The sequence below is a fragment of the Pleurodeles waltl genome, chromosome 8, assembly GCF_031143425.1.
Source record: "Pleurodeles waltl isolate 20211129_DDA chromosome 8, aPleWal1.hap1.20221129, whole genome shotgun sequence".
NCBI lineage: Eukaryota > Metazoa > Chordata > Amphibia > Caudata > Salamandridae > Pleurodeles > Pleurodeles waltl.
The window spans coordinates 911,188,567-911,211,746 of record NC_090447.1 but is presented as its reverse complement, the minus strand read 5'-3'; the positions used below and the strand labels follow the sequence as shown (position 1 = coordinate 911,211,746).

General features: G+C 44.2%; 1 protein-coding gene across 2 annotated transcripts; it reads left to right on the top strand.

The window, feature by feature from the left end:
* The first annotated feature begins 404 nt into the window (after nucleotides 1–404).
* SLITRK5 (SLIT and NTRK like family member 5) lies at nucleotides 405–9,742 on the top strand. Of its 2 annotated transcripts, none has more exons than XM_069205197.1 (2): nucleotides 405–2,492; nucleotides 4,627–9,742. In XM_069205197.1, the coding sequence occupies exons 1-2, from the start codon at nucleotides 2,336–2,338 to the stop codon at nucleotides 7,305–7,307; spliced, it is 2,838 nt and encodes a 945-aa protein (XP_069061298.1). In that variant the 5' UTR covers nucleotides 405–2,335; the 3' UTR covers nucleotides 7,308–9,742. The 2 variants fall into 2 exon arrangements, with proteins under 2 accessions (XP_069061298.1, XP_069061299.1); XM_069205198.1 differs by lacking the exon at nucleotides 405–2,492 and adding an exon at nucleotides 2,604–3,705.
* Nucleotides 9,743–23,180: the final 13,438 nt, after the last annotated feature.

Genomic DNA, 23,180 nt, shown 5'->3' with positions numbered 1-23,180 from the left:
GATGAATATACGCAGTGAGCTCCGCTGCCTGTTAAGCCACGTTCAAACACAGTACGCGTCTCTGTTTTGCAATCCCCTTTGTTTTCTGATATCCCAAAACCTATCTTGCACTTAACAAACTCTCCTACTTCTTGTAAATTATACATTATACATTGTTCCCTGCTCCGTCCAGACCCCGTTTCAGCTGTCCAGCGCTAGAATGCACAACACTACAACACCTGGAGTCTTAAAAGAGAAAACGGGTGAAGATCCAGGGCTCACGTTTTAAAGGAATGTGCATTGCTCAAGCCTTCACGTACCCCTGGGCAGAACAATCCGTCTCGCCATACCAAAAGCACTATCGGGACTATCATTCTGTGTTTCCGCCGCCAGTGGTTCCACGCGCGCCCTGCGCATCCCGTGGAAGAGTGAGGGAATGAAGATGAGGGAGAAGCGAAGACGTGGAGAAGCGAAGCTTCAACTGCAGAAAACAAGCGCATTGAAGGACGTGAAAGGGCAGGAATGAGAAACGGGGTGTTTTGGGAGACGTCCCAGGGGGGAGAGAGAGGATTGGAAGCATGGACAAATCCATTAATTAAGCGCGGGAACGTGTCTTTAGACTGATGTGTGCTGGCCACTGTTGGTGAAAGGAGACATGGCAAGCGTTTGAGAGGATATCTTAATCACAATTTAGGAAGGGTAGGCAGGCGTGAATCTGAAGGGAGAGTGGGTGAGTTCGGTTTGTTCCGAAAAGGCACGGCTGATTTTTTGGCTAGATCTTTTCTCTTTTCGAGCCCTGTGTGGAAGTGTGTGTTGGCGGAAACACTAATTGTCTACTTGATGTGAGTCAGCCAGAGACGAGAAGGGAAAAATAGACGGTGCGTGGGAGAGAGTTAACACTTGTACAACAGACGGGGGTGATATGCTCAATCATGCCAAGACTAATGTGTATGGGTATGTGAAAATACCTATGCACAGTAGGTGTGAAAGGATGGATGTCCGCGCATGCCTGTATCTTGTATCGTGTGCGTGCTGGTGGGAGAATGGTCATGAATGCCTATCGTGTGGCTGTCTTGTGGGTCTAATCCTGCTCCCATGCATGCATCAGTGCAGCTTAAATGTGAATGGCTGCACACCCGTGCATGCCAAGATCTAATATGCAAGTGTGTGTATGCGTCTGCATGAATGTGTGAGAGGGAACGTTGGAGTTGCAGACGGCATACCTAAATCTAGAGTAAATGTATGTGTGAGTGTGGGGCGTGTGTGTAAGAAACAGATTTAGAGACTTTGGTCGTTGATGCCTGTTTACTACATGCATTTGTGCGTTCGTGTATACTAATGTGTGTGCATATGTATGTGTATGTTAATGCATACGTCCAGTGGGGGGGCATTGTGTGCGTGAGTAAAATGAATATGTTTAGTGTTTGTCGGTGCAAGCCTACATCTTCACTGGAAGTGAGTGTGTGTGTATCTGTGCTTTTATGCAAATTCCATACCCATGTGTGTGTGTGCGCGAGTGTGTGCGTGCTTGCCTATGTCTCTTGTGTGCAAGTGACTATGTAGATGTGTGCATGTCCATGCTTTACTCTTTGTAATATGCGTGTTTGTACGTGCATGTCTTTTAGGCTGCCAATAACAATGCACTTGTAGGATCGTGAATGCCATTTTCTAGTGTTTCTCCGTGTATGTGTATATCCGAGCACTCCTATGACTAACCTGTGTTTTTTCTGTGAGATCCCGTGTATGTGTTTTTTACATGTGCGTTTTTCTTGTTAGAGTGACAATTTCTGCTCTCTCTATGTATGTGCCCGTGCATGAATGCCTGTGCCTGGTATGTCGATCTGTGCATGTATGTCAGTGGTCTGTGTGGGGCTTTTAATACCTGACATATATTTATGCAGTCTGTGTGTGTTCCTGATATGCATTCATGTTGTCTTTGTGTGCATACCTGCCATATATGCATGTAGTGTGTGTGTGTGTGTGCGCATACCTACAATGTACGCATGTAGTCTGTGCATTCCTGAAGTATACGTCCGTAGGCGCTCCCGCCCCTCTAGACCGTCCTTCTTCCACTGAGGGCGTCCAATGAAAGTCAGTCCAGTGTCTCCTCTTGTGTGCCGCACACGTTGCATGGCAAGCGGATGCACAGACAGCCTGGAGAATCAGCCCTGCCCGTCACGTTGTCAGTGAAAGAGGCAGTGTCTGTTGGCTGCACTCCCCCTCCCTCCTCTGCATCTCTCTGTCTCTCTCTCTCTCTCTCAGGCTGCAGCCAGCTCTGCCTCCCGCCCTACAGCTCAGCTTGCCCATCTCCCTGCTGGCTGGGGGTCCCTGGGAGCCGCGGGAACTCCGTGTGCCTATGTGTGTGCGCGCCTGCCGCTGCTGCCCGGCGGTGCGAGCGGCCCTCCCGGAGCTGCGCCACCCGGCTCCCCACGGCCCTGCGCCCCCGGCCCCGAGGACAACATGCAGGGCGGAGGGGCGCAGGCCACCTCCGGGCCCCGGAGTCCCCGCACACAGTAAGTTGCACCAGCGCTGCCGGGGGGAACGGTGGGAAGGAGCAGCGTCTGCTTGGAGGAGGGGGAGGGAGTAGTGCTGCTTATTGTTGCTGTTTAGCTGTACGTGAAGTCATTGTGCGGGGTGGGATGAGAGGATGCTGCTGGGCGCCCGATGCAGTGCGGTAAAGACAGCTTCCAACTCTTAAGAAGGGAGGCGGATGTGACCGGAGCCAGCAATACCTCCTCTGCAAAGGATGTAACCCTGGGCGTGCTCTTCAGCACAGGCTTCACGCGCCCTCCTCCCCCGAGGCTCCCTTTCTCACGCTCGTTTTTTTGGGTCTTCGTCTCCTGGGTCTTAAGACTCAGCTAGACGCCCACGCCATTCCAGAGCACTAGGTCGAAGTTGGTGCACCTCTCGGAGTTGAGAAGAAAGGATGAGATTTCTCTTTTGGGAGAGAAGCCTCCGATGGACGGCTTGGCGCGCACGGAGGAGGGCTGCGGCACGGTTGACTTTACTGGGTGACGTTTAGCCACCTCTTGCGTGGATGAAATGTGGCGGGATGCAGCCCCCGCTCTCGGCACGCAGCCTCAAGGAGAGGCGTCCCACCCCGCCTGGACCAGCCGGGCTGCACGGCTGCACTGATGACTGCACAGCTTCTCTCCAGGCGCTGCTTCGAGCGGATTCTCGCCTTTAGCAGATGCAGGCAGAGCTCGTTTCCTGCAAAGACCGGACTTCTGGCATGAAGAACAAGGCCGATCGGAGCAGTGGCAACGGAGAATAACCCCCTTACTCGAGCCGCACAGAAGGAGAGTCTTTGTGCTTTGGAGCAGGCGCGCCGCTGCATCCGTCCATGCGGGCTTTCACACAGCCTCGTGGCGCTTAATTGTTGAAGCCCATAAAAAAGAAAGGCGCTTTGTGGGAGGATGAGGGCAAGAAAGGCTCGCTTGGGGGAGAGGAGGATTTTGAGTCTGAGATCACTGACGTAAGTCGCTGCTGCTGGGCTGGTTTGGGGGATTTCACGTCCCCTGGCAGGATGAAGCGCACTGACGGCCATCGCTGATCATAGCAGGGAGCTCACCAGCTCGGAGTGGGAGCCTTTTTGGAGCAGAGTTTTAGGCGCCACATCCTTTCACAGTGGCATGAAGGGGGTCGGTGTGGAACGTACGTGCCGCTGCGTGAAGAGACATGTTTCTGGGACTAGCCGCAGAGTGCCCACATCTTGACATCCCGAGGGTGAGTATGGAAGACCAGAGCACAACAGGGAGAGTCGGGTGCAGTCAGTACAATTCACTATAAAAGTACGTAGGCGGACAGCGAAATAAATAGACTTAAAAGAGCTAAAGAGATGCGGGGCTCAAGCAGCACGGCTATTTTGGCAGAAATGTATAGCATAAGTCACCACCAGTGGCACGCTACAAAGAAATATATGCTGATGACAACTTACCCCTTGTAGTTTTCAGTTTCAATCGTTCATAAAAAATCGAACTGTTTTTTTTATTTTATTTTTTTATATTACACACGGAACTTTGCTTGCTGCAGCGCGTGGCATTTCTTGGGTTTGAAATTATCTGGTGATGAAACTACGGGGGAGGGTGTGGGAGGCGAGCCTGTCTCCTGTCAATTTTAACTACCACGAAAAACGTATTTAAGTACACCGTCAGCCAAATAAAACGCAAGCACATTGCTCCCCCCTCCCTCACCCCCCCCTACCACCAACACCACTGCTGTTCTCTAGAGGGGTGCTGAAATTAGGGATGGGTTGGTGCTCCGTACGGCAGTTAAGGTGGGAAATCCTGGGAAAATATGGTGCTCTCTCTTCCGCTTAAATTAGAACGGAGATAGCGACGTGACAGCCATTTTATGTATATTTATTGATGAGTATGAACATCTGAGAGCGAGAAAGAGGCGTCGAGCCTGATCAGCGCCCATTGTCCTAGATTTTAGGCAGCACTGGGTGACTAAATGGCCATGAATTAATCCACACAGGCATCCATGTTGGAAAATATATAAACTTGCTGGCCAAATTACTGCAGATAGCCCAGGTTCTGTTTTACTGTGCACAGAGATCAAGTGTATGCAGAAGATATCGCGATAATAGAGATGAGGCTTTGCTGTCGATGCTGCTGGTGACATTGTGCTCTCTTCCCTCCACAGGAGATAAAATGCACGTCTGCTGCTCCTCGGTGACTTTCGACCAGGACCTAAACAGAAAGATGCAGGTGTGGATGCTGCAGACTATCGCGATAGCCCTCACGTCGCTGGTCATCTCGTGGGCCGAGAGCCTGGAGTACTATGGGGAGGTGTGCGACAACGCCTGCCCATGCGAGGAGAAGGACGGCGTGCTCACCGTGAGCTGCGAGAACCGGGGCATCATCGGGCTCTCGGAGGTCAGCCCCCCGCGGCACCCCCTCTACCACCTGCTGCTCTCTGGAAACCTGCTCAGCCGCCTCTACCCCAACGAGTTTCTCAACTACAGCGGGGCCAGCATTCTGCACTTGGGCAACAACGACATTCAGGAGATCGAGGCTGGGGCCTTCAACGGGCTTCAGGGCCTGCGCCGGCTGCACCTGAACAACAACAAACTCGAGCTTCTGAGGGACGACACTTTCCAGGGCCTGGAGAGCCTGGAGTACCTGCAGGTGGACTACAACTACATCAGCTCCATCGACGCCAACGCCTTCAGCCGCCTGCACTCCCTGCAGGTGCTCATCCTCAACGACAACCTGCTGTCCATCCTGCCCCACAACCTCTTCCGCTTCGTCCCCCTCACCCACCTGGACCTGCGGGGCAACCGGCTCAAGCTGCTGCCCTACTCGGGCCTCCTGCAGCACATGGACAAGGTGGTGGAGCTGCAGCTGGTGGAGAACCCGTGGAACTGCTCGTGCGAGCTGATCGCCCTCAAGGACTGGCTCGACAGCATCTCCTACTCGGCCCTGGTGGGGGACGTTGTGTGCGAAACCCCCTTCCGGCTGCACGGGAGGGACCTGGATGAGGTGCCTAAGCAGGAGCTTTGCCCCAGGAGGATAATCTCGGATTACGAGATGAGGCCCCAGGCCCCACTGAGCACCACAGGTTATTTCCACACCACACCTGCCTCTGTCAACTCCGCGGTGACCTCTTCATCAGCTGCCAACCGGTCACCTCCAAGGTCTCCTAAGGGCACCCGCCAGCCCAACAAGTCCCGGGTGCGCCCCACCTCCCGGCTCCCCCCCAAAGACCCGGGCATCAGCATCTATGGCCCGAGCATCGCCTACCAGACCAAATCCCCGGTGCCACTGGACTGCCCCACGGCCTGCACCTGTAACCTTCAGATCTCCGACCTGGGCCTGAACGTGAACTGCCAGGAGCGCAAGCTGGACAGCATCGGGGACCTGCAGCCCAAACCCTACAACCCCAAGAAAATGTACCTGACCGAGAACTACATCACCAGTGTCCGCAGGGCCGACTTCAGCGAAGCCACCGGGCTGGACCTGCTGCACCTGGGCAAAAACCGCATCTCCTACATCCAGGAGCGGGCCTTCGCCGACCTCACCAGCCTGCGCCGCCTCTACCTGAACGGAAACTTGATCGAGAGGCTGAGCCCGGAGCTCTTTTACGGCCTGCAGAGCCTACAGTACCTCTTCCTGCAGTTCAATGGCATCAGGGAGATCGAACCGCGCACCTTCGACTCCCTGACCAGCCTGCAGCTTCTGTTCCTCAATAACAACCTCCTGAGGACTTTACCCAGCAACATCTTCTCCGAGGTGAACCTGTCCAGGCTCAGTCTGCGGAGCAACCACTTCTCCTCTCTGCCAGTCAGTGGAGTGCTGGGCCAGCTGCGGGCCCTGGTGCAGATCGACCTGCACGAAAACCCATGGGACTGCACCTGCGATGCAGTGGGCATGAAGCTCTGGCTGGAGCAGCTCAACGCGGGCGTACTGGTGGAGGACGTCCTGTGCGAGACGCCAAAGAAGTACAGCGGGCAGGACATGCGGGCAGTGGGCGCCGAGCTGCTGTGCCCACTCCCCAAGGCACCCGTAGCCACCCCTACACCCTCAGCTGCGGAGCAGGCCTCGCAGCGCACCACAACGCTGGTGTCGTCCATCACCATCAATCCCGGCGCCAGCTCGGTGCCTCTGTCGGTGCTGATCCTCAGTCTGCTGCTGGTGTTCATCATGTCCGTCTTCGTGGCGGCCGGCCTCTTCGTGCTGGTCATGAAGCGGCGCAAGAAGAGCCAGGGAGAGCCGGCCAGCGCCAACAACTCGGACGTCAGCTCATTCAACATGCAGTACAGCGTGTACAGCAACCGGACCCTGCCCAAGGTCAAGACCCCGGCCGGGCACGTCTACGAGTACATCCCGCACCCTCTGGGCCACATGTGCAAAAACCCCATCTACCGCTCACGAGAGGGCACCACGGCCGAGGACTACAAGGACTTACACGAACTTAAGGGCGGCTACAGCAACCACCTGGAGGAGGAGCGGGAGGGCGGTAGCAGCGCCGCCCGCAGCACTGGCTACAGCGTTAGCACCATCGAACCGCGCGATGAGCGCCCCCAGGCGGACGCCGAACGCTTCTACCGGGGCATCCTTGAGCCCGACAAGGCGACGCCCCCCGGCAATAGCACTGACTACAAGTTCATCAGCCCAGCTCCCTTCACCTACACTCCCAGCTACGAGGTGAAACGCCCGTTCCTACACCCGGAGCGGATCCGGGAGACGGTGCTTTACAGCGGGCCTGGCCCTGTCTATGTGGAGCCCAGCCGCAGCGAGTACCTGGAACTCAAGGCCAAGCTTAATGTGGAGCCGGACTACCTAGAGGTGCTCGAAAAACACACGACATTTAGCCAGTTCTGAAAAACACTTGAAATAATTTATATTAAAAAAGAGAAAAACACAGAAAAATGAAAATCCTTGCTGATTTTTTTTTTTTTTTAATGTTATTTGAAACGTTAGGTTGACGAAGTGCCTTGGCACATGAATTACAGCTTTCTGCGGAAGATACTGGAAGGGGGTGCAATGTTCTCTCTTTTTGAGGAGAGGTTGTGGAGTGCATGTTGGAGAATCATGCTGGGGAGGCCTGCCTGTGCAGGATGTGGCCCGTCACTTGCCCGGCGGCCCATGGCTGATGCAACAGGCCACTTGATGAAATTAAAGGCCAGCATTCACCTCAACCTTCTGTCATGCAGAGTTCTGCACCCCCAGCCCTGCTTCTAACCTACGGGGCTCCCTCTTTTCGCTGGAGGAACGAGTTCCTACGTGCTTTGGACCTCTGAAATGGAAACTGTGATCCCGGTGGTGCACTCTAAGCTGGGTCACATCACAGGGTGCAGACATGTGTGACTCATAACCGGTTAGTCAAAAATAACTTATTGATGAGAGATAACATATTTTATTGTAGCTCCTATTTTTATATGCGAGTAGGTCCCTCATTTCCCTCTTTTAGTCCGTGGTTTTGCTCAGAGGTGTTGCACTACATTTAAGGGGGCTTTCTTTCCAAAGCTGAATTGATAATGGGACTTTTACACTCACTACAAATGATCAGTAATAATGACCAAAATCAGAAAGACAATCCAGGATAAGTAGTCCGGCCAGCCACCATAAAGTTGTATTGCTCTTTCGAAGATGGAAGATTTTTTTGGGCAGTTGGTTGAGGGGTGAGTGTGAGGGACTGTGGATTCCAGCAAAAGAAGTGCTTCTTTTCATTAGCTACACCGACTCCATTTGATTGGCCCTTGCCTGATTGCCCCAGTCACTTCTAATTGCACTTACACCGATACTTTTGCAAAATCGCCCCAGGTGAAAGTGATGATCTGTAGCAATGTCTACACTGTGCAGTGTTAGAGAAACAGTGCAATCGCTAGATAGAGCCTACACGGTTAATACATTGGCGACCCAGACGACGAAAACATGACTCTTTTTTGTAAGTCATCCAACTATTAATTGGCATTTCCCCAGCGTGAAAACATTAAGCTTTCACTATCTAATCTGTAAAATTGTTTTTGGCTTGTTTGAGGCTCGCCTGCACATTTCCCCATTACTAGTGAAAGGGGAGTAGTATTAATGCATCAAACAGCAGTGTTGTTGTTAAATGTACACGTTGCAGCACTTTAATTCACACTGACGACCGTGTTAATGGCAAAATGTAGTATCTGCACAGAGACACGGTCCATGGAAGACAAGCTATAAGGTTAACACACACGTTGCCCCTAGCAGTGGTGCTCGTCTGTTTAATATTTCGTCTTCATTTTCTGTCTGTATTATCTACGGCACCATGGCACAGTCGGCAATGACGTTGCACGCACGTCATGCTGCTCATTTGACTTTACCCAGGCTAATTCATTGTTTGGACACAGTTCCAAGATTCTAATCTGGAGCCCCCCTCTCGAAATAAACCGAAAGTGAAAAAAAGCAGAAAACAAAATAAAAGTGGAGCTGTTGCAGAAGGCTGATTCCCAGGAAGAACAGTTAGCAGGAAGATGGATTTCTTAATATATATATAACTATTTATGTATCCAGAACTTTAAGGCATTTTGGAAACTCATTTGTAGTTCCTTTCTCTACTTTTTTATACTTAGCATTGTGAGGTCAGCCCATATATGCAATGCCCTACTTAATATACGGTACTCGACTCTTCCGTGAAGATCTACTCGTTTGTGTATTGTGTATTTCTTATCTTGTCTTTGATGAATGGCCTCGGTGGGGATATGCAAAGGTCACCCTATGTATCTGCCCCTCAGACATTAACCATTGGCTACACGGCCCTCCACTGTCACTCACTGTTGGGACGTGAGAAGGCGTGCAATGCGCTCTGCACAGTAGCCCATCATCCTAATAAGCTTTTTTTCCTATTCTCATCAGCTCATGCCATCTCCACACATTCCCCCGCAGTCCCTGTTTCACATGAGCTTTACATCTTTTTTCACCACGAGGTTCGGTTTTCCGTTCTTTTCATGCAATCGCCGCTGCTGATGCTCCTAAAAACAAAAAAAAAGTGCAGTGAACCAGTCACGCACACTCGAAACCGAACAACCAGGTGATACCTTGCCATGCTACTGGGGGGATGAGGGGAACTAGGGAGGTCTGGGTTAAATTCACTGGTTTTGTATGTGTGTACTAAAGAAGGGATAAGGGAGTGCACATTATCTGTAAACCGTGTTCAAATTATCATTTATTTTGAAATCTATTTATTTGACATCATCCAAAAAACTTGCTATAAATGTAGTTCGGTTCACCATGCAGATGTTTCAAATCATGGTTTGATGATAAAGGAAAACAACACTTTTAAAATACCTGGCTTCTATGTTTGAGTTTTTATGTAAGGCCTTGGTGGCTGTGACTGACCTGACATCCTATGTAAATGTTCGGCGCACAGGGGGAATGCGGGGATCAAGAATGACCACATGGCGATTTAAATGAGAGTAATTAAATTAGTTCAATCTTTCTAGCTCTCCGAAAAGTGTTCTGATAACACTGACCTTCCCTTTGGATACCCTGCTCACAAATAGAAGCTTCGCCATTAACCAATCACAGAGTGGGGCGACAGCGAAGCCAAAATGGTGCCCAGTGAAGCATCTAAAATGACAGAATTATTCGAGTAGCTTACTGAATAAAAACTGGAAGAGGTGTGATAATATGCTGCCCTCTGATCATCCTCTGCTCCCAGTTTCCCCGCGTGATTGCTCACACGTATGACAGGACAACCACATTTCAACAGTCGCGGTCCATGTTTTACAGCGTAAAAGCGTGTCCTTGTATCTGGAGTGTCTGAGTATTCTATCTGCGTTGGGGCACCAGTTCTTTTTAATGTCCTGACTGTGGTTTTTCAGCTGTTGCATAGGTTCCTTCGTGTGCTTGGTGGTTCAGTGCTTGTGTGCAGAAGAGGAGAGTAAGCATGCTGCAGCGTGTCGCCTCTGCAGGGCTGCATTGATTTTTCACCTATCTCCTGTTCTGATCAGTTTCTACACGTGTTCGTGTGTTAATTGTTCGTGTGGAGGTTTGCCGATCAGGTGTTCCCATTCAAACGCCTGGCAGTCCTGCAATTAGGAAAGGCGAATTGACTTGATGCGCAGGCCGATCGCCGGTGCGTTTAAATGTAATTATATGATGTGGGTCGGCACAGTCGCCACATCCGTTAGCAGGGGACTTGATGGCTGCCCCTCCCCTCTACCCACAAGCACAGCAGCTGAGCTCACAGGATGATGCTGTGGAGCCAGGCGCCCAGTGACTACTTAACAGGTGTACAGATAGGGCCACCCAGGAGCGCCCACAAGTGTTTTGCAAGGATACCAGATTGCATGATGTGACAAGCAGAAATCCGGCGGCCCTGCTCTCGGTAGATTTATTTTTCGGCTTTCTTCACACTGGGCGATCTTTTTTTTTAGCAATTCCAAACGATGTAGGCATTCCTAAACTGGATCCAGCAGATTATTGTTTTTAATAAAGAACTTGGAGTAAATGTAGCGAATGCCTCGCAGGATTTCAAGACAGAATTATTACTCTGCAGGGATGTCTGTGAATTCCTGTGTCGCTTATATGAGTCTGTGTGCCTGGGTGTTTGAAGTTCCTGCGTACATGTTCGTTTTGGTGCCCTTACGTGTCTGTCTGCCTGGGCCTGTGTTTTTATTTTTGTATGTGTTCCTATCCCTGTTTCTGTGTGTAGGTGTTACAATGTACAAGCGTCTATGAGTCGTTGCGAGTTTTAGTGTGTGCTGTATTGTGTGTGCATGTGTGTATTTCTGATTTGCTACGTTTCTGTTTTATGTGTGCATGTTTTAGGGAGAGTCAAGGGTCGTAAGAGAAATATAAGCCACTATAAAGCAACATTGTGTTTGTAATTAAACATGACTACTACTCGAGGTCAGCCTTTATTCTCAAGATGCAGCTCAGTGCCAGATTTTCAAATCATTCATATTCAAATTAATTTACTTAAACTCACGTGGGGGTCTCGAAAATCTGCAATGAACCCTGTCCTTGAGTGTCAGTGTTCAACACTCCTGGGCTCACACTTAGTGGCATATTGACAAGAAAGGGGGGCATCAGCATTGATGTGCCACATGTCTTGCTCCCCCTCCTCCTGCACCACCCTAATGGCACCATGGATACACCGTATTCACAATATGGCGCACCATAGCGCCATATAAATCAACAGCACCAAAAATGTTATCGCTATTGTGGCTCTTTGCTGCACTGGCATACATTTTTTTGACGTTAGTCCAGCAAAGCACAGGGAGGCCGATAGGAGATTATGGGTTCTTCATTTTAATGCCTGTCCTGAGCAGGTGTTAATAATGGTGCCAAAAATGGAGCAGTGAAGTCTAGTACATTTCATTGCGTAATTTTTTTGGGCCCCCTTGCTTGATAACACACATCTTGCATACATTATGCGTGGCACATACATAATGTGGTGCAAGGGTTTACACAGTGGTGCAAGGCATGCATTGCACCACCTTGTAAATGTGGTGTGGGAAAATTGCCTTCTTAACACCACATTAGTGTTAAAATAATGGTGCTAGTGTGGCACAAGGAGGCGCAAAGGGCTTGTAAATATGCCCCTTATTTTGATTTGTACCATCACTTCTTGGGCATCGCTTAACAGACGGGATGATATAAATCAACGGAGACTGAATATTCAATCCACATGACAGCTAAAAAAAGATTGTCCCAGCCTACTATTGTTAACACACTGCATGTGTTTGTGTTACAAAGCTGCATGTAATGTATGTGATGATTAAGAAATATGTATACAAAGAGCAAGACATGACACTCTATACCTGAAACTCTTACTGCTTAAAATCACTTTTCTCACAACATTCCCAATGTTATCTCTTTACACAAAGATTCAAATGAAACCCATTACCCCATGGTAAGCGTAACGTCATTCACATCAACTGATCAACATAGTTGACCTATAGCAATTTAGTAGTAGAGATCTAAACATCTCTACTCAATTGAGGCTTTTGGTTAAGGTTAGGTGAATTTTAAAGAATATTAAAGGAGGCCATTTAATCCAAACACCACAGGCTCTGTTCTCTGATAGTAGGGGATATATATATATATATATATATATATATATATATATATATATATATATATATATATATATATTTCATATGTTGTGTTATATAACAAGTTTGCTGTTTACGTATTTGTCAACCCGAAACTATCATGGAAGCCTGTAGTAGGGGCTGCATTTACTACTGAAAGAAGATTTTGGTTTTTAACGCAGGGCCTCCTCAGCCCCTGGCATGCCGAACTCTTGGACTGACATTGAAACAAATAGGATTTTATTAGCGATAGTCGGTTTATTGCCGCAGAATGTGTTATTCATGTGCACCGATTAAGAACCGCGAGCCTGCTGAGAGGAGCTGCAAAGTGGTTTACTTGCCTAATGTGCCACACGCAACTGGACACTCTGTAGCCATTTTCCCACGTCCACTTGCTTTTGTCGATCCGTAAATTGATTGTTGATGGCCAGGGGAATTGCAGCAAGCCATTATTTCAACTCGTAGGACTCAGCGAATCACTATATGCGGGCCTGCTCTGTAATTCATGCTTGCATGACTCATCTTTGGGAATTGTTATTCTTGCATATTTAAATGGTGTGATTTAACTGTTCAGTTGCTTCACCCGTCCAGCTTCTCTTAACTACTCATCGTTTGCATTTACGTATGTAATGCACAGTAAGAACAGGTGTGACGACAGTTTCTGCCCTCCACTTTTCAGTTTTCCCGTTCCATGAGCGTATTTGCATGCACAGGCTGCTCTTTCCTTGGTGTAACTCCCATTGCAAAGTGGAAGGCGCGCGAGACCCAGTCACGCTATCATTTGGGTACAATAATACCTTTAATGGGTAGCAAACAGCCTCACTCTTACATGCCTGTACAGCATTGCTGCGCATAATATCCAACGTGGCAAGAAGGCAGAGAAAGCTCGTAAGGTTGGATTTTGGTGAAATATGAACAGGTATAGGTGAGTGTAGAGACATTGATCATATGTTCATCCCGCAATAGTGTCCATAGTGGAAAAGTACAGTTCTTTTTCTTTTTATTTTCCCAGCGTATTAACAATTACTTAATGAAGCTTCTTCATGAGATTAGCTATTTTTTGAGTGGTTGATTTTTGACTTCTCTCATTCTCTCTACCCCCCACCACACACGCACACACACACACACACACACAGACATGCGAGCGCACACACACACACACACACACACACACACGCATATACACTGTTCAAAGAAGTATCTCTCTCTCTCTCTCTCTCTCTCTCTCTATATATATATATATATATATATATATATATATATATATATATATATATATATATATGCTTCGATGATATCAAATGTTTCTCTTCACATGAGTAATTATTTACTGTTAGGTATATTTGTTAATTAGTGCCCAGAAAAATCACTTTAGCAACATGAGGTAAATGAAAGTTTGGAAAAACATTAAGCTTGTAAAGTCACGTCTCACAATTTGCCTGATGCTCCTTAATGTCAATTGATATATCATTAAGTTATGTCACAATGATTGTGACTTGTGAACTGCAAATAGTAGGCACACCTAAGCAACAAAAGCAGGAAACCCACTGGGCTATGTACACAAAAATGTCAATTTTTGGCCCGAATGTTACATGAATGTTACATGGTGACCTTTGTAACAGGTACATTAATCCTCTATTCTATTTTATGATGCATCAAACCTGTGGCTAAACTGCACAGAGATAACTCCAGCAAGTGCAAAAACCACCAGACCTGTCTAACTGCTTGTATACCTTGAAACGTACCGGACATACATATTTCTCTGCAAGTTGTCTTAATCCCAAACGACATTTTAAAACACCTCCTGTTTGAGACCAACCGAGGGAGCCAGAACAGACTTACTATCAAGTTTGTCCTTGTTACTGATTTCTTCGAGGTAGACTTTTTAGGAAATAAATGTTTAAGTTGACTTCCAGAATAAACTCCTTACAATTCCTCGCCTTTTTCTGCTGCCACTCCTTTATGCTCAATTTATAGGATACAGGAGTAAACGTTGTCCATACCCAGCACTCTCTGCGAAGGAGTATAGAATCATAAGTCAATCATTTATTTTCTCACCTTAAATTGGATGGCTAGAAAAGATTATCTACCGGAGACTGGCAAAACCCACAAACTTAGCCACATTTACCAGAAGGGAGGCCCACACAATCCTATCCCTATACAAACAGGCACAATGACACTTATGAGCAATCCCTAATGTAAATCAAGTAAAATAAATACTACAAAGCAACAATAAATATGAGAGACCAAATCATTTCAAATAGGGGCACATACAAACAATCCCCATAATTTCTTCTCCTCCCCCCAAGCTTTATAACAAAAAGCATTCCGATTTTGCTGCCCCGAAAGATTCCTTGACTATCTGAGTAACATGAATTACAGTGGCCTCATTTACAAGAGGCGCCACCAGAGCATAGTTTTTTTATGCTTCAATGGTGCAGAGTGCCAACCCATATTTACCAGGCCATGCAAAGCTGCCTTGCGTGGCTTTTTTATGGGCTTATAATTATGGACCCTTTTCACACATAATACTGCATGAAAGGGAATGTTCCGTGGGTGTTGCTTGGGGTGTTCCCAGACAACACCCATGGAACCTGAAGGAATCTGATGCATTCCCAGATTTACAAGACTGGAAATGCATCCCATTACTATGTCACCTCAGGGGTGGCGTAAGAGTGATGCAACGATTTCTCCCCATTCTTTCCTCTCTCTATGTGTGCTGCATCCTGCAGCACACATAGAAAGAAGAAAACACCTCTTGTGATTGTTTTTGTGCAGGAAGGTGTCGCCTCCTGCACAAAAACAATCATCCCCGCAATGCAGGCACCCTTGCACTATGGTGCCTGCACCGGTGGTAGGTAACAATTTGTGCACCAGCACAGGTGAAGAGGACAGAAATGCACTGTATCTTGTAGCTACTGCACATTTCTGCCCTTTCCCAGTGGTGCAGGGCAGTGCAGCAACACATTTGCTGCGCCGCCCTGCACCACAGGCATAGTAAATGCGGCCCAATGACACAAGATACAGAGGACAACATCACAGGAACATCAAGTGTGTTTTAATGTTTCTCACATTCCATTAGATGTGAGTTGCTTGATCTTTGAGAGGATGGCCAAAATGTTTTTACCACATGCAGATTCTGAAATTAGATAGTTGTGTGCCTGGTGCACCAAATACTCTGTGGGATGTGAAACAGATATTTTGCTAAGACCCATTAGAGGCTCCACTCCTCTGCTTCTAGAATCTGAGACAAGAGAACACTCTTGACATGATGAATGAGATTATTATTCAAACATTCTCTGTAGAATGGAAAGCACAAACACTGGGAGTATTCCATGAGTTTCTGTGATGGTTTTTCAGCTATATGACTGAGTAGTCAAAATAGGAACAAGGTATATTCAGTTTTGATTTCCCAATAGTATTAAAACTCTTTGATCAATCCCCTTCAAACCATTCAAACAATACAGTAAGCAATTTAGGTGTTGAAGCACTGCCAAAAAAAAACAATTTTCACTTCACTTTAACTTCAATTGGAAAGGCATGCTCATATATTTTTTTTAAATATACTAATTAAAAAAAAGCTACTTGATAAGGGTTAAGTTCACTGTGGCACCTTTCACTAAAATGATGAACTGTGATTTATACATTCTCATGGGCATTGCCGAAAAAGTGTTCATTCTACCTAAGTTTCCAGTATCGAAATCAGCAGAGACTTATATTTAAGCTTGTAAATGAAGACATGTGAAACTAATCTTATTGATTGACAAACAACGTCTTACACATTTTACTAAAACACTTAAGAGACAGCCTCTGGGAAAAAAAGAAAGCATATCTTTGTCAGAGTGAAACTGCTGCAGCATATTACATGTTGGAGAGGCTAACATTTGAACTAGTCATTGATGATTGCCCCTTATCAGCACAACAGACTGTTGGGCCCAGATTTATACTCTGTTTGTGCTGAATTAACGTAATTGTTTTTAACGCTACTTCAGCACAAACTTAAGTCCATATTGATATTTTGAAGCCAGACTAGTGTAACGTCAAAATACTGGAGTTAAAGTCATTTTTTTAGATGTGTGAACCCACTTTGCGTCAATGAGATGCAGGGTGGGTGTTCCCATCCTAAGAAATGACTCCAAGGCCCTAGCGCCTTATTTATCCTCCCATGCTAAAATGGTGCACTGAAGGGAGGCGGGCCTTAATAAAGGCACTAAGCCTGCTTAACACCATTATTTAGAGCCTGGGTCAGGGCAGGCGTTAGGGGATGTGGGGACCCATTACCATGGTCAAACACCATGGAAAGAGCCCACAGGTGCCCTCCCCAAGCCCCAGGAACACCCCCACCCACACCAGAGGGACACCACAGGATGGGTGAGTAGAAGTAAGTATTTCTTTTTACAAAGTGCTATTGGGGCCTGAAATGGGTCTCCCTAAATGGCACTGGGTGCAATGGCCATGCCATATGGTATGGATGGTTTTGTGTCAGGAAATGACACTAGGCTGGTTGGAGTCATTTTGTTTAATCTAATCAGCCTAAAGTCATTTTTTGATGCAAAACCCCCTTCTCCCATACCGCCACACCCACCCGCGTAACATCATTGTTTTTTACACTAGCCCACCCTTTGTGCCATATTGTGCCATTCTATTAATATGGCGCCCTGCTGGCATCCTGGAATGGCGCAAGCCGGCTCTATAGGTTTTGCCTCAAAGCTTTGCAAATGCAGTTTTACGGCAAAAAGTATAAATATGCCCCTTAATGTGTACAATAGTTCACTCTAAAAATACCATTAAATACTAATACAGCATAATTTCCCCTAGAGTTAAGATACCATGTCATATATTTACAGAAGCATTTTTAAAGTTATGCCAGGCACAGATAATTGCTATTTCCATTATCCATTACTAACACCTAGGCTTTATCTATTGAGGGAGTATGGCATAGACATGGTGATGAGTTTAACACTTTGCATGAGTAGCATAGCACAGATTACAGTTAAATAAGTATCCAAATTATAATCCCACAGAGGCTACCAAATTTACATCACTGTTCCTCCACTGGTGGCCTTTCCCCTTCAGATTAAAAATGACACATGGATCAAAGTGAATAGAGAGAAAACTGTTTCTACTTTTTCGGCACTAACTTTCTCTCAAAATGCATTCCCATAGCTTTCACACATCTACACTTAACATAGGTTTGGTACAGCAGACTTCAGCCAGTGGTGAATGCACTTGAAGGAGAAGTTTAGCCCAAATGGTAATTTGGGAAACAACTACACAAGCCAGGCAAAAGCGGGATGGTATCATTCCGATCCAAAGTATAAGATAAACCTTACATCGCCTTAATGTGAAGCCAAGTTTCAAAACTGCATCCCCCCCATTAAGACGAGAGACATTGCGATGTGTAAACATTCAGAGTAAAACTGAAGAATGAATGGTAAGACTGTGACATTTTTATTTCAGTCTATTTGCCAAATCCTATGGCAAAAACGATGTCATCTGAGGACATTCATGTTTCTATGAAAAATCTGTTCCAGAAAAGAAGCCTCATATAATGCAGTACGTTTAGACTGACAGTGAATATGTGATACACAATGGAAGCTATATATAATTTGTGTATTCTTTAATGTTCACAATACTCATTTGCCATTGTGGAGAATTGAATAAACCCAATGAGTCTCTTGAAAACGTATTCAAAATTTACTCACCCCAAACCAATAATTTGTTTAGATTAATGCTTTAGTCCATATTCCAATCAACAAATGTCTCACTCAGCTGTCTCCTTTGACCTTTTTAAAGGAAAGTGTCTGGGACAAGAACAGCGACTAGAAAAACATGGTCTACTGCTCAGAGACCACAAGCATATTAGAGAACTTTTTTTTGTGGAGTTTCTGACTAGAAACAAATCTAGGATGAAGACAACTTAATGCTACCATCACAGAACTTTACTCTTGCTTTTAAAAAAGGCCAGGGGAGAAATGTGCCTGTGCAAAGCACATTTCGGCTGGAATATTATGGAACTAATTCATCTAAACAAATTATAGTTTCACATAATTAATCTTCCAATTGTAAATAGATTTTTGAGAGTGTGTTTAGTATTGATCAGTTCTGCATAATTTTATAAACAATACTGGGATGCAAGTACACCCGATAAGTAATCCTAGATTATCAGTGTCTGCAATCAATTACAGATACATCTGGAGCAGTTCGAGAATTTGGCTTTCCTTAGTCCTTTGACAAATCTTTCTACTGCGGATATGTTATTGCTTTAAGGAGGATGTTGGAGGAGTACTCAGGAAACTTGGATTCAGATGAGTTAAACAGCATCATAGTTGTAAATTTGTAATATGTTTCAGTACAGTACCCATTCGTATGTAATCATCTAATTCACAGCTGAATGGTGAAGATGTAATTGATGCAGTAAATAGGATAAAATGCAATATTTCTTCACCGTTTACTACATGAGTTGAATAAAGTTAAAAGAAACATATTTTAATGAATATGAAAGGGCTAAATCAGAATAGAAATGTTATTTTCCAAGGTGTAAGCACTCTATGTGTAGTCCAAATACGTTGCATTAATAAATCAGGTGGCAATCATTAGTGGTAGTAAACAATATGCTATTATGTGATGTGTCACATATAAATTGCCCAAAGCAGATTTAAAATGGTTGTGGATAAAGTAATCATAAACTATGACTCTAAGTAGAAGTAAACTATGCATTTTAAAATTTACACTTCACTTTGTTAATAGTGATACAATAGTTTATTTCACTGTCATCTCATCAGCATGTTCACATGTTCAGATGTATTATGACAAGAATTCTGATCCTAACTACTTTCAGTTCATAATGATTCTTCTTTTGTAAACAATACCAACAAAACCGAGAGTGACAAATTAAATAAAAATAATAATTATGTTTTGGATTCACTAGCATTCAGCCACTTTGGTGTTGCTTAAGCTTCTCGGACATACATGTAAGACCTCAGCACTATTTTATATATGACAACATGCTTAGATCAGCACTATAAAGTAGTGTTGAATAGAAGCAGGATTCAGGTTTAAGTAGACATGCACACCATTTAGAAAGCGTCAGACACAAATTAATTATCTGCTAAAGTCTAAGAACATGCACCCTAAAGACATTTCAGATGAATGTCATACAATTATAACATGTCATTTCCTCTACGTTTAATGAATGGAACTATAATGCAAACATCGTTTGTTGACCCTTAGGATCATCAAACCACCCTAGCGAGTCAGTAATGTACACTTATCTCACAACTTTAGAGACATGATCTTGGATACTCAAAATTAGAATACAGCTATTTTCTATTTCCTGTACCTCAGCTAAAGTAAGATATAGTTGTATGTAGTGTCAATTACTCTAAGAACAGAAAAATTAATTTTTTGATGTTTGGAACATTCAATATATCTAAATATTCTGAAGAAGTTTTGAGTTCTCAAGATTTAGGTTCATTTAGGAACAAGTGACAAGCCATTCAATCATAAATGTTATGCTCAATAAATCTAAATGATATTTTGATTTTATTGGTGGTATTGCGTCATAAAATATGAATAAACCCATCTGTTGCCTGAAAAAAAATGCACAGAACAATACAATATGAGAGGCAGCATTGATCGATGCATATTACTATCTCTGTATGTGGATATTTATTGTAGATTGGTTTGAAACATTCAACCACTCAAATGGATTTAGACTCTCACAGCCATCACCATTACTCGGAATTATTGGAAGTGAAATGCACATGCCCACACAAGCAACTCTTAACATAGCATAAGTAAATGAGTTTATTTTTAGATTCGAGTTATATAGAATCAACTCCCTAGCATTGGGGATAAAATCAATCCTGCATTCCAACACGTGTCACTCTACAAAAATTTCACTCAAAGTCACAGACATCTAAAATGATTGTATTGATGCACGAGGTTCAGATTGATGCTCAGCACACCACACTCCATTGCTTTCCATGATATTATTTTTGTCAAGGAAATAAAAAGTCTGAAACATTGATTTTGTATTTCAATGTGTACACTTCTGCTACAGGACTAACTCAGTATAGCTACAAGGTAATTGAAAGTGTAAAGTGTTTTAAAACCAAAATTGATTTCTAATTTTAAAACACCTATTCAATTTTGGAATTGACATCCATGTCGTAGAAGATACTGTGGGCAAAATTACGACCTTGGCAGAGGAATTACTCTGTCCCAAATGTGATGGATATCCCATTCGCCATATTACAAGTTCCATGGGATACAATGGAATTTGTAATATGGCGGGCGGGATATCTGTCACATTTGGTGCTGAGTAAACCCCTCTGTCAAGATCGAAATTTGGCCCTGTTTGTTTCATGCATCCAGTGACATTCATAGGCATTCATAGGCAGGTAGGATTCAAAACAGCCTGAAGATGAAAATAAGGCACCTAAATTAATTGTTAGAGATATTCGAATGAGATTGATGAGTAGCCTTGAAATAAATACGGCAGTGCATTTTTAAAAATACAGTGCAATGGGTGGAAAAATATGTATTACCAACTGACCTTTTCCTTTTTGATAAAGCTTTGCAGAAATATGCCAGTGTAAGTATTAAACACCAGACATTAGAGACAAATAATTGTCTCTCTCTTAATTTTCTAAACAATTGTTTTCCACTCAAGGCAATGCAATGCAGAGCCCCTCTTAACATTGCTTTGGAATTTAGTGCACATATCTCTATCTATATATTAAGAAACACATTCTGCTTCAAAGAAAGCATGTAGTTACTCCTATTTGCAAAAAGCATAACCGCTATGATATGTATACATAGATAGATAAATATAAATATACATACATTTTTTAATCACATACCAGTATACATTTTGGTATGTGAACAAAGGCTAATGTCACATTATTTAAACATTCCAACTTTGACATCATTGTAAACACATGTTAAGTTGCTAGAAGCAACTGCAAGTCTGCATCTTGGCCCATATTTATACTTTTCTTAGTGCCACATTTGCCTAATTTTTTGATGCGAAAGCGGCGCAAACTTGAAAATACAATTGTATTTTGTATGTTTGCGCCATTTTTGCATCAAAAAGCGGCACAAAGGTGGCGCTAAAAAATAATAAATATGGGCCCTTGTGTGTTACTAAGCAATATGCATTAAAAATGTCAGGATGGTGTGAGGTATCCTGGCAGGGCACTGTCACCATTTCAGGCACACCATGCAAAGTAATGTGGTTTCTCAAATTTCATATCATTTCATGTAATCCCAAAGTTCTAAAATCTGTTTAGCTGAGTGAGGGATTTTGCACCTTTTCGGGCTTTGGAGATGTGAAAAACACATAATGAAATCCATGTTGCTTGCAACAGTGTATATTTCACTGTTTCAAATAGATACATTGTGTATCTGCTGAAGGACAGAGGACTAGCAACAGATTTCTTGGTGAAATATAAATTAGATATATTACCTAATTTCTTGTTTGGTATGGAGAGGGCACCAGTAATCGCACAATTTGCCATTTGTCCACTGATATATACCATCATTTATCACATCAAATGTGAAATCACTAATTACATCATTAATATCATCACTGCATGTGGGTCATAGTGCAATACTTAAAGCACCTCAAATACCAACATTATTTACTTCACTCTGTCACTGGTTTTGTTTCTGGTCCTTGGTAACCATTTTAGTGTTTATAGCTGACAGTATTAAAATGGTTCTTTTCATTGGAGCATCTGTATTTTGGTGTGTTATCCTTTATATTACAACTAAAAGTTTAAATGCAGTGATTATTCCATGACTAAAATAAATAATTTCCTTATAATAACTTTTACATCTCAATAATATTGATTTTGTATTACTGTATTAAAAACAAACAGCACTGTGTGTCAGATTTTAATATATAACAAATGTTAACCAAGACACAGCTATGCATATATTGCAAACAAATGGAGGCAAATAGTAAGGATAGGGATCTTTTTGCAAGGAGTTTAATTTTAAGGCCATAATCATGAATGGCCTGCAAATTTTGATGGGCTATTAATGAACGTTTATATTTTTACACAGGGAATGGAAGCACCAATTCCTGCATAGTAGTTTTCAAAACATTGCATTGTTCTTAATATTGCAATTTACCAAATTACTGGGACCCTTGGTATAAACAAATCTGGGGCTCAGAAATAATGGTGATTCATTGAGCTTTGTTCTTAATGTGCACTCACTATTTCTCATTTGCAGTTAAAGCATCCTATCATAAGATTTTACTACTACAGAAGACATGAACCCTATTAAGCAGCCATTGTTTATTTTATTCTGACATTTCCGTGAGAAGACACGTTTTGTAATGTGAACTAAAAATCTCAGGAAAATATGGTTAAATATAGGAAATGTTGAAGTGAGGTCATCTTGTTTAATAATGTAGGTTGGAAAAATTGCTGTGCATTATTCTAGCTATAGAAAAAAAGGTCTGCAGGTAATCAAATTCAGTAGTATTATACCATGAATAAATAATTCTTACAATGTAGTCAACAACATGTTTTTGAGTATGCATTGCAAGTTCTAAACATATTGCACTCTGTGTTCAAAAAGATAGTAAGAGGGTCAAATATTGAGCTTTCCTGCTGTAAAGCAAAATTGAATGGATGGGTGCACAGCTATCTTTTGCTTTCAGTGCATA

Coding starts and splice junctions, on each gene's coding strand:
- SLITRK5 (XM_069205197.1), top strand. CDS start 2,336: ATGTGTGTGCGCGCCTGCCGCTGCTGCCCGGCGGTGCGAGCGGCCCTC. Junction 2,493..4,626: donor CCCCGGAGTCCCCGCACACA/GTAAGTTGCACC, acceptor TTCCCTCCACAG/GAGATAAAATGCACGTCTGC.